The sequence below is a fragment of the Oratosquilla oratoria genome, chromosome 27 (genome assembly GCF_046742065.1).
Source record: "Oratosquilla oratoria isolate Oo_2021 chromosome 27, ASM4674206v1, whole genome shotgun sequence".
Classification (NCBI taxonomy): Eukaryota; Metazoa; Arthropoda; class Malacostraca; order Stomatopoda; family Squillidae; genus Oratosquilla; species Oratosquilla oratoria.
Window position 1 is genome coordinate 17,535,104 of NC_134803.1, and position 12,335 is coordinate 17,547,438.

General features: G+C 36.8%; 1 protein-coding gene across 3 annotated transcripts in view; it reads right to left on the reverse strand.

The window, feature by feature from the left end:
- LOC143039919 (uncharacterized) overlaps positions 1-12,335 on the reverse strand; it is a 70,911-nt gene that overhangs the window by 33,569 nt on the left and 25,007 nt on the right. For all 3 annotated transcript variants that reach the window (XM_076210292.1, XM_076210293.1, XM_076210294.1), the window contains exons 2-3: positions 3,399-4,186; positions 3,039-3,168 (exon numbers count right to left, since the gene is read on the reverse strand). In XM_076210292.1, the coding sequence (XP_076066407.1) occupies positions 3,039-3,168; positions 3,399-4,125 (857 nt within the window). In that variant the 5' untranslated portion in view covers positions 4,126-4,186. The remainder of the gene's footprint in view (positions 1-3,038; positions 3,169-3,398; positions 4,187-12,335) is intronic.

The following is a 12,335-nucleotide window of genomic DNA, read 5'->3' on the forward strand; positions in this document are numbered from 1 at the left end:
GATGGTTTGGACACATGGAAAGAATGAGTGAAGACTAGTAAAAGAGGTATGGAAGGCAGATGTGGAGGGAGTGAACATGAGGGGACGTCCTAGGATGAGGTGGATGGATGGGGTGAAGGGGGCTTTGGGGAAGAGGGGAATGTCTGTTGAGGAAGGAAGGGAGAGGACGGAAGACAGAGGTGAGTGGAGAATGGTTGTGTATGGATGATGTTGTGATTGCATGAGGAGGAATGGGCGGGGGGGTGGGCTGGTATGTGTGAGTAAATTTTGACGCAGCCCGAAGGAATTTCTCCCCGTCCTCTCCTTATATGCAAGGAGGGGTCGCCGATTAAATGAAGCGGCCTTGCTGTGGATGTGCTGTGTCTTGCGACACTGCTTCTGACCCAGGGCGGTGGGCAGGGTGCAGGGATGACCCGTCATCCAGGAGGTGCTCAGATTAGAGGGAGGGTGGGAGGGGTGTGGAGTGTATTTAGGGATGAAATGGGTGGGAGTGTTTTTATGCCTTTCCCTTTTTGGCTACCTCCCTTGGAAGGGGGAAAAATCCTTGGTATATGTATGATGTATGTATGTACTGGAGTGTGTGTGTCAGGATTAGAAATGAAGGGAGCTAGTGGTTCGAGGTAAAGGTGGGGCTTCGTCAGGGATGTGTTGTCACCCTGACTGTTCAATTTATACATGGATGTGGTGATATGAGAAGTAAAAGCAAGGACGGTGGGTCAGGGATTGGAGATGGTTAAAAAAAATGGAGAAAAGTGGGAGATAAGGCAACTGTTGTTTGCAGACAACACTGTGCTTGTAGCAGGATCAGAGGAGGTATTGAGGAAGTTGGTGACAGAGTTTGGGAAGGTGTGTGAAAGAAGGAAGTTGAAGATAAATGTAGGAAAAAGTAATGTGATGAGATGTACAAGCGGTGAAAGTGGCAGCACACTGGAAGTGAGTATTAAGGGAGACTGGAGGAAATGGATAGTTTTAGATACTTGGGTGCAAATGTGGCAGAAAAGGGAGGAGTGGTGATGGAGGTAGAATGTAGATTGAGAGAAGTGAGTAAATGCCTTGGTGGATTAAAAAGTGTAATGAGAAATAGACACTTGGGAATGGATGCTAAGAGAAGATTGCATGAAGGATTGGTTGTGCCGACACCACTGCATGGGGCAGAAACATGGAACATAAGAGAGGAAGAGAGAAGGGGTATGAATGTGTTTGAGATGAGGAGTCTGAGAAGTATGATAGGGGTTACTAGGCTGGATAGAGTGAGACACGAGATGAGGAGGAGAATGGGTGGAAAGGGAGTTGGGTGATAAGGTGGATGAAAGAGTACAGGTAAACGTCGACTTACGATGGCATTAGGTTTCGATAGAGCCATCGTAAGACGATTTCATCGTAAGTCGATCCCCAATTTGTGTATCACTCTGTTCCGTGGTCACTGTACCTAGCTTACTTGTATATTAACCACTAGAGATACTGAATATAGCCTATTAAACATGTACAGTAGTTTATTTAATTGTTTTTATCCTTTTTACCATATTCAAACACTATAATATGTATTTTCAGTACGGCACTTAAATCTCGCGAGCAGCAGCTAATGCCAGCCGTACGACGTGACGTAATAATACTCGCATCATAAAATATAGTCACCGCTTATATCGATCGTTCTCTCTTTCACCCGCGAATTTTGAAAACCACAGAGAATGGGATTCAGGCCACATTTGAGAGAATGTAAAAACACAGGGGCGACTACAATAAATATAATCAAGACGCCGATATGGCAGCGTCGCGAATCCACTTGCTCCTCATGACGCCTACGTGTGCGGCACCGTATGGAAGGGGTTAAATTATCATGTCGTCGTCGTCGCCGTCGTCATCGTAAAGTCGAACAATCGTAAGTTGCGGCCATCGTAAGTCGACGTTTACCTGTATTGGGATGGTTTGGACACATGGAAAGAATGAGTGAAGAAAGACTAGTAACAGAGGTGTGGAAGGCAGAGGTGGAAGGAGTGAACATGAGGGGGCGACCTAGGATGAAATGGATGGAGTAAAAGGGGCTTTGGGGAAGAGGGGAATGTCTGCTGAGGAAGGATGGGAGAAGACAGAGGTGAATGGAGAACTGTTGTGTATGGATGATGTTATGATCCATGAGGTGGAATGGGTGGGGATGGGGTGGGGGGTGAGGAGTATGTGGGAGAAAATTTTGACGAAGCCTGAAGGGATTTCTCATCTTCTTTTCTGCATGAGGGGACGGAGAGGGGGGATCGCTGATTTAATGAAGCGGCCTTGCTGTGGATGTGCTGTGTCTTGCGACACTACTTCTGACCCAGGGAAGAGGGTGTAGGGGAGTGGAGTGTGATAGGGATGGAATGGGTGAGAGTGATTTTTATGCCTTTGTTTTTTGGCTACTTCCCTTATAAGGAGGGAAAAAAGCCTTTGGTGTAGTAGGTATGTATGAATTACACTGAATTTCAACAATGATTCCTGAACCTTTTCCATACTATGATGCCTACTTGGGCATTCTGAGGCACGAGTGGTTATACGAGGATGCCGGAGTCGGGAACTTGATTATATCTATTTTGTAGCTGTAGGTGACCCCAAAATTCTGTGAAGTGACCTGATCATATGATCTGTGTTTATTATTAATCAGTGAAAGAGAATGAGTAATACAGCAGTTACTTTATATCTTATGTGAGTATTGTGGGTGGGAGTGATTTCTATGCCTTTTTCTTTTTGGCTACCCCCCCGTGTAAGGGGGAAAAAGCCTTTGATATATGTATGTATTGTGATGCACCAATCATAATACCTCTGGCATCCAATGCTGGGCATAAGAATTTGACTTGTATTCGAGAGATTAATTCAACTTGGGGAAAAAAAAATATATATATATATAAATAATAACAAATAAAATAAATAAATACATCAATAAATAGATAAATAACTAAAATAAATAAAATACGGTAAATAACAAAACAGTAATTATAGTCCTAGTACTTTTGCTTTGCCCATTTCATGTTTACATTCAAGTCAACCTAAAATATAATAAAACTGACCTGAGCCCTTTTACCACGAAGAAAATAATAACTATCACTCCAATTCCTACAAAGACATAAAAGCCTCGAAGAAATGCTCCGTCGTGCATGGGGCCTTCCATTGATGCTGTTGTTTTAGTGGCCGTTGGCTCTGGAATTAGATAATGTTGATACAAATTTATCTATCATTTACAGGACATCCTGCAATATAACTTGTTCATGACTATTTTAATATTGAGGCAAGTGAACTCTTAAAAATAATGTTATAAATTAATGAGGCAATTACCAATATTTTCTCAACTTTATCATATGTTTTTGTGTTTTCAATGTGAAGTAGGTTAATTAAAAAACATACTTTATTTTGTAAATACTTTTTCTTACCTTTAGTGTTTGCAGAAGTCACATTTTTTGAATTCATGTTGGTTTCAGCATTAGCATTTCCATTTTTGCCATCTTTAATATTTAAGGTTTCTTTCACAGATATTTCTTTACTACCTTTATCTTCTGAAGTTTTTCCATCACCAATTTTTTCTTTGACTTCACTCATACTTGGATCTTGCCCTGCTCTAATGTTTGAAGAGGTAATTTTATTTGAATTCTTGTTGCTTTCTGCATTAGCCTTTTCACTTTCTTCACCTTTAACATTTAAAGAAGGTTTGTCACCAGATATTTGTTTGCTATCTTTACTTTCTGCAGTTTTTACATCACTTATTTTCTCTTTGCCCTCACTCAGACTAAGATCCTGCCCTATTGTAGTTTTCTTTGCAGTGCTTGCAGTTGTGCTGTTAACTTGAAGGATTTCCCCACTGCTCTGGTTTTCAGATTTTCCTTGTTCTTGGTTCTCCTCTTTCCCACTAGTTCTGTCATCACCATTCTCCAATACATCCCCATTGCCAGCATTTGCTGAACGAATGTGAAGTAACAATCCAGAATGTTTTTCAATGGCCACTCCTTGTTCTAGACCTTCAATTTTTTTTTCACTTGTTTGTTTAGCCCCAATTCCACACACTATACTCACTATAATCAAAGTACATAGAAGTCCATTATGCTTCATCACGACTGTTCTTTTGCTTAAAATAATTTGGTGGAAGCTCCTTTGTTCAACCATTTTCACTTCTGATATATGCAAAGCATAACAGTACCCTTCAACTTAATCATAACTATCACAGCTGAAAAAAATATATTCTGTCACTTTCAAGGACACAAGAAATACAATGATACACTTATAAATACATACAATCAAGAAGAAGAATAATCCTGACCTACATAAATCCTGACTGCATATAATTGCATAGAAACATGTAGCCAATGCTTCAGGAATACTTATGACTGGGCAGACATGAAAACATTGTAGGAGATATTGCAGATACATTGGATTGGGGGAAAGCTGTTAAGGGCAGTCAAGAGTTTTTATGAGAGCTTGTGTTATGACTGGGAATGGAGTGTGTGAGTGGTTTCTGGTGAAGGTAGGGCTGTGTTATGTTACCATGTTTATTCAATGTGTACATGGATGGGTGGTACAAAAGATAAATGCAAGGGGATTGGATTGATTTATAAGATTTATGGACTTCAGCCAATTGCTGGAGCCATAGGGCCATTCAGTGCATGTTCATCAGTTTCAAACTCAAGGATGTCTTCCCATCGACCACCACTGTATTAACTTATACACATACATACGTCGTCGTAGAGGAAGGTCCAATCATCAAGCTCCGACCTAGCGCTTTGTTCCTGAATCAGGAAAAACGCCTTGTTGTTATTTTCGGGATGTAACATTTTGTTTTAGTGTGACCTGTAACATATCCAATCCAGTTCTTGAAAAATATAGTTTTTAGCACAGATTGGAGGGTAATAAAGATGAAAAAAGAATCAATGAACCAACTAAGAGGGGATTGGATGTGACTAGAGTGGAGTCACCACTGGGAGTGATCCTAAAGACAACATGTATTAGCATAACTCCACAGGTACAATTCTGAAGTATTTTCGGGATTTCAGAGGGAAAGGGGAGCAATGGATAAAATTATGGACATGGAAAGAGGTATTAGGATTAGTAGGGCAATAAGGAATCAAGACATCAACAACTAGATCACAAACCTTTGCAATTAGAGGTATCAAACTTACGTAGAACTAATGATGAATAATAAGAGTTAAACAATCTAAAAAGTGAAATGAGTATGATTAAAAGAAAAAATGAAAGAAAGGAAAATGGTTAAAAATGGTTAGAAACAAAAATGAAGAATTGAAGATGGAAGAATCAATCAGAGACCAATCTTAATGAAATAAAAAATCAGTGGAAACAGGAACGTGAAAATCAAAAGCTCTCATTCAAAGAAATAGTACAACAACAGGTAGAAAAGAATGCAAAGGAAACAGTGGTTAAGGGACTGTGGGAAGTGCTTATAGGTGAACGTGTCATAAAAGTTGTTCAATTTCTTTGGTGAACTTATGTATACTTACTCTATCGGAAAGAGTATTATTGCATACTAAATTGTTTTAGTAACATGTATATATTACGTGTAGTTAATTTTTTTCTTTCTTTTTTTATGATAGTATCTGTAATCATTGAAGTATCCACAGGCATAGGTAATCAGCCTACTATGTAGGAAATGAAAGATTAGAGTCTTGGAAACAACTTCATTGAGTTAGATTTTTTCCTACTCTCTTTTATTCTTTTTTATGATTTTTTTATTTTGAATAGTAGAAACTTCAGTGAAAATCTGCTATGATAAATTAAACAAAAAAATTAAGTTACAGTTTCCTTTGTTTTTTTCTGATCAAATTAAAGAATTACTCTTTCTCTTTACAAATTCGAAAGAATGAATGAAATCGGACAAAAAGAAACAGAGATATGGCTATTTAAATATAAAAACAAACTTTTCAGGAGAGGCATTTAAAGTTTAAAGGAGCGCACCGGCATTTAAAATCCTCCGGCCGCGTACTCACTCGTGACATTGTCTATTTTTTTACGTTTCCGTTTAAAACTTTAAACAAAACTGAACTGGCTATCGAAAATTTGACTTAATTTCAATATACAGAATGTTTTTTCATGCAATGGGGTTGCCAGATGTCGCCAATAATTTATCTATTTCATTTTATATATAAGAACAGAAACGGAATTGAGCTGTAATATTTGGTCGAAGTGTTACAGCCATCATAGAGAATCTTTTGAATACTTGTTGGTAGAATAAAAGATAATACGATCGCATGCATGACTGGTAGGCTAACAGATACGCGACAGGGCGACATCCTTTCTCCTTTAGCTTTGAAGAGATACTGAGATCCTTGTGGTGATTGACGATTAGTGTTGGGCAAGTTGCCAGATATCTCCATATATATTAATTATAGTAAACAAAACAGAACTGGGTATCAAAATTTTGACTTTATTTCAATATACAGAATGTTTTTTCATGCAATGGGGTTGCCAGAGGTTGCCAAAAAATTTATCTATTTTATTTTATATATAAGAAAAGAAACGGAATTGAGCTGTAATATTTGGCTAAAGTGTTACCACCATCATAGAGAATCTTTTGAAATGTTTACCTAAAATTCGTTGATTTTCCAGAATTTTTCGTGTTTTCGCGCCCTACAGTCCCTTAAGGTAATCAAAGAAAAGGAAAACTGGGTGAGGGACACAGTGGACAAAAAGAAATGCATGGTGGTTTATGGTATCAAAGAAAAACACAATGTACACAAGTACCAAAGAGAAAAAGAAAAGAAATTGCAAATGAGATACTGAAAACGGTTCGGGACGAGGGGCAGGATTTGAAGAAGGATATCAACGATGTGCATAGGATGGGTACATACTCAAAAGATAAAACTACAGACCAAGAAAATCAAAGTAAGGACTCGGATGATGGCTGAAGAGATGCTATTGAAAGCAGCAAAACTAGCAGTGAAAATTACAAAAATGAGTGGATAAAAAAGGAAATGAAGAGGATATGGAGAGGGGCACTGAGAAATGAAGTTGAGGGGAAAAAAACAAGAAAAGATTGGAGACTGATTTATTTATTTATTTTATTTATTTTCATTTTTAGAGAGAGTACTGGATCTGAGACTGAGAAAATGGCACATCAGAAAAATGGAAAAAAAAAAAAAAGAAGAAGAAAAGAAGAAATTAAAAGTGGCATACACAAACATGGATGGTGTGATTTCTGGAATGAATTAAATGACTATTTGTCAATAGAGAAACCAGACATAATGGGAATTGTGGAGACAAAAATGAAAGGTCCTACATAATCAAGTATGGTGGGACAAGGGTTATACAACCTTTGGTCGAAAAACTGAATGGATAAACAGGGGGGAGGAGTCATGTTATTGACTAGAAAGGGCTTAAATGTAATAAAGATAGCAGAAGGTAAATAAAATGTGGAACTGATCACAATTTAACCTCTTCACTCCGGGGCACATCGCACGTCTGGCAGCATTAGCTGCCCGACGTGCGATGTTGCGTCATAATAATCGCATTATAAAAAATAAAGTCAGTGCTCAATTGTTCGTTCTCTTTCACCCGTGAATTTTGATAACCATAGAAAATATGATGAAGCCAGTTTAGAGAGAATGGAGGTTACGTAGGTACGACTACAATAAATATAATCAAGACGCCGACGTCGGCATCATCGTGTACCCACTTGCTCCTCATGACGCCTACATAGGCGTCACTGTATGGAAGTGGTTAAGTAGAAAATAGCAGTATGAAAAGCATAAAGTTTATAGTTGTATATGTGCCCCTAAAAACTAAGGCTTGGTCTGACAGTGAATACTCAAAATTACTGGAAGAATTAATTAACCGAGACACTGAAATATGGAGAAAACATAGTAATTATGGGTGACTTTAACACAAAGGAAATAAATTGGGTTGAATTGACAATAAAAGGTGGAGAGGAACTCTGGGGCAATGTCCTACTGGATCTGACCATTGATTAATTATACATTGACTCAATGGGTCAAAGAAAACACTAGATATAGACACAATGAAGAACCATCAAGACAAGACTTGATATTCACTTCTGAGCCTGAAATTGTGGACGAAATGAATTATAAGACACCAATTAGGAAGTGACCACATACTAATAGAGTTTGAGCTTAAGGAACAAAATGATGTAAGAAGAAATGAGAAACACAGAGAAGGAAGATTAAGGTACAACAAAACTGACTTTGTGAAACTTAGAAAATTTGTTCAAAATGCTAGCTGTGAAAATTTTTCAAATGATGAAACAAAGATGGAAGAGAAATGGAACATTTTTAAAGAAATATATAAGGAGGGAACAGATAAACATGTACCTGAGCAGAAACAAAAAAGGGTTTACATACTGTAAAGTGTTGGTATGATAAAAAGTGTAGTGATGCTAAAGATAGAAGAGACAAAGCCTAGAAAAAAATGGAAAAAAGACAAAAAAGTGACAAAATGGCAAGCATACATCAATCGAGAAATGAATATGTAGATATACACAGAGGAAAAAAGAAAACTACCGTATTTTTCGGACGATAAGGTGCTTCGTACCATAAGGCGCACCCGTAATTTGCTATTCCCCATCCTTACATAAGACGCACCTGACCATAAGGCGCACCTGGTCTCGTCATCGGATAATCATGCATATGTGAGTGCATTCAGAACTGAACATTTTCGTTGTTCAATGAGAAAAATTGGTTGGGATTTAGCAAAATTACAAAATTAAATTGTATACAGGTAGTCGTCGACTTACGACCGAGTTCGGTTCCGACAGACAGGTCGTAAGTCGATCTGGACGCAAGTCGGTCTTTATATCTGTACAGTATATATTACCCTTTAAATATTTTTGTTACTGTATATATATATATATATATACATATATTGTATATTATAGTTAGCATATTGAAATAATCTTAGCATCTTTGAACTATGTTGTACAGTATTTTTTAACCTTTTTGTAGTTTTATCTGATTTTCTTTGGGAAACGTAGCCTAGGCCTAAGCATACTGAATAAAATCCTATCATCTTTAACCTATGCTATTTAATACTGTATTTTTTAACTTTAATATTATTTTATCATCAGACTTTCTTTAGGAAACATATGCATACTGAATAAAATCTTATTATTTTTGAGCTATGTTTTTTAATATTCATTAACTTTTTTTTTTTATAATTTTCGTTAGGAAACATAGCCAAGGCCTATGCATACTGAATAAAGTCCTGTCATCTTTGACCTACTAATACTTTTTGTTGGTTACATTAAAATCATTGTAAGGCAAAATTAGGAATTTTTTTATTTCAAAACACATTCATTTCGTTTACGTACTGTACCGAAAATATTGTTATCGACAACAGACTAGGCATAAACAAATTTTACTGTTATATTCTATTAATCGCAAAACATAAAAATACAAAATGCTGAACCGAACATATTGTTATCGATAACAGACTAGGCATAAGAAAGTTTTACTGTTACATTTTATTAATTGCAAAACATAAAAATAAAAATTGCAAGGCAAAATTAAGAATTTGTTTTATTTCAAAACACATTCTTTTCGCTTACGTACTGTACCGAACATATTGTTATCAACAACAAACTAGCCTAGACATAAAAAAAAAAGTTTTATTGTTGCATTTTGTTAATTGCAAAACATATAGAAATACAAAATGCAATGCAAAATTAGGAAACATTTTACTTCACAGAAAAAAAATTGAAAGAATATTTAGCTGGCTGGGATGCCGACGGTGTCGGCAGCCTGCCAAAACTATCATACTCGCATCTCGCGGCGTGCGGAGTAATTGTTCTGCGCTGCCAGGCATAACATTGCAGTTTAATTACTCTATTAAATGTTAAATATTATTGCACTATCTCGTGGTCAAAGTCGACGACTACCTGTATATATTTTTTATTTTGGTCAGTGAAATCAGACCACCTCCTTGGACGGTCTGCCCTGCCAGTACCCCTAAAAAACAACAAACACGTTACAGGAATTGTGGGGAATAAAACCAACATTAGCAGTTTTATTACAAATGAAGGTAATTTTTAGTTTCGACCATGGGCGCAATATAGCAATAGAAAATTAATTATTAATTTTTTGTAAATTATAATGTATCAACGTAATATGCAATTTTGTGAGCGGAAATAAAAAAAGGCGCGAAAACTGATTTTGTAAGTAACGAAGTCGTGTTGGACGAATGGTACGCCATGTCTGTTATGATAGATGCCGACGTCGAAGAAATGAAAGGGTGATGAATTCGTCTAACCTAACCTAACCTGTGTTTAATAAATCATTACCTGCAAATTAAATGCCATCCGGCTCGTCCTCGTTGTCGTCGTCGTGAGAGATGTTGGCGTCCCGATCCTATGCTACCGACTTCGTTCATTAGCATATTTGCTTGTAGCAAGGTATTTTTTATTTTCATTTCCGCCCACAAAATTGCATATTACGTTGATACATTTAATTTACAAAATTAATAATTAATTTTATATTGCCATATTGCGCCCATGGTCGAAACTAAAAAAAAATACCTAAATGACTACAGTCTGAGTGGAGCGAGACTAGACCAATGCAAAATGGCTGTCTGTGTTGTGGACGCTATCATATCATAGCCATAATAGCGTGAATGAATGCGGTGGCATGGACTCGAAAACTGTCGAAGTTTTCGCAATTTTCTTGTCAAGATACATGCATCTTGGTTATAACTTGGTTGTAACTTTTGCTGGGCCTATGCACTGTCGCCGTCGGCAGGCTAGCTACGAAACGTGTCAAAATAATTCGTCACTGTCCGAGGCATTTTTTTGCACTGAAGCCACACATAAGGTGCACCTCACGATAAGGCGCACCACCCGATTTTGGCCAATTCTAAGGATTTTGCCCGCGCCTTATGGTCCGAAAAATACGGTACTAAAAAGATATATTAGATAAATGCAAATCCAACCTAAACTATTTTAGAGATATGTAAACAATAAACTAAAAGACAAACATGAAATAGTGAAACTGCATGAAAGAAACAAAGAATATATAGAAGATGTAGAAATGGCTGAAGTAATGAGAAGACATTTCAGGTCTGTATTTACGATTGAAAGCTCACAAATGTGGGATGAAGGACAACAAGAAAGATCCCCCAAAATGAAAGAAATAACAGTGACACAGAAAGATATATGGGACCAAATAAAGAACCTTTACATCAGAAAGTCATATGGGCCTGATGGAATAGCGAACTAGATATTGAAAGAATGTATAGATGAACTTACAGATAAAATACACACTCAAAGAAGGAAAAGTACTACAAGATTGGGAAACTGCAAACATTATACCAATATACAAAGGAGGAGATAAAGAAAATCCAACAAATTATAGATTGGTATCCCTTACAAGCACAATTGCAAAAATATGTGAAAGAGTTATTAAAAATAAATGGATTAAACATTTGGAAGAGAACAACATACTAAACCCCAAACAATTTGGATTTAGAAGAGGAAGATCGTGTACTACAAACTTAATATGCTTTTACTCAAGATTAATAGAAATAATACAAGAAAGAGATGGGCAGACTGCGTCTTATTGGACTTACAAAAGGTTTTTGACAAAGTACAACACAAAAAGCTAAGAAAAATTGAAACAATAGGTGTAATACAAGGAAAATTATTGGAATGGATGAAAAATTTGAATGGAAGAAAAATGAGGGTGGTACTTAGAGAAAAGAACTCAAATTGGGTAGATATGAAAAGCGGAGTCCCTCAAGGCTCTGTATTGGCTCTGATAATGTTTGCTGTTTATATAAATGACATGGATGAAGGCGTGGAATGTTATATGAACTTCCTTGCAGATGATGTGAAACTATTGAAGAGAGTAAGTACAGAGGAAGATTGCAAATCTTTTCAAGAAGACCTGGACAAAGTCAGGAAATGGAGTAAAAAGAACGAAGTGAATTTCAACATTAAGTAATGTAGTATAAAGGAATTTGGAAAAAGCAAAAATAGAATATCAGGTCAATATAAAATTGGTACAAAGGAAGTTATAAAAGTAAACCCAGAAAAGGACCTAGGAGTAATTATCTCAAACAACATGACACCAGACAAACATGATAACAAAATAGTTGGATAAACTTAATAAGATCAATGAAAGTGGCCTTTGACTACATGGATGAGGAAATGGTAAAGAAGATACTAGTTACACTAGTAAGACCAAAATTGGAATACTGTACATATGAACAAAGATTGGACAAAGCTGCAGAAATAATCCAGCCAAACCTTGATACACTCAACACATGGTTCATCACAGACTCAAAATAGCTCCAACCAAATCTACAGCAACACTTCTCACCAACTGGACAAAAGAACATAAATAGATACCTCATCTTTACATCAA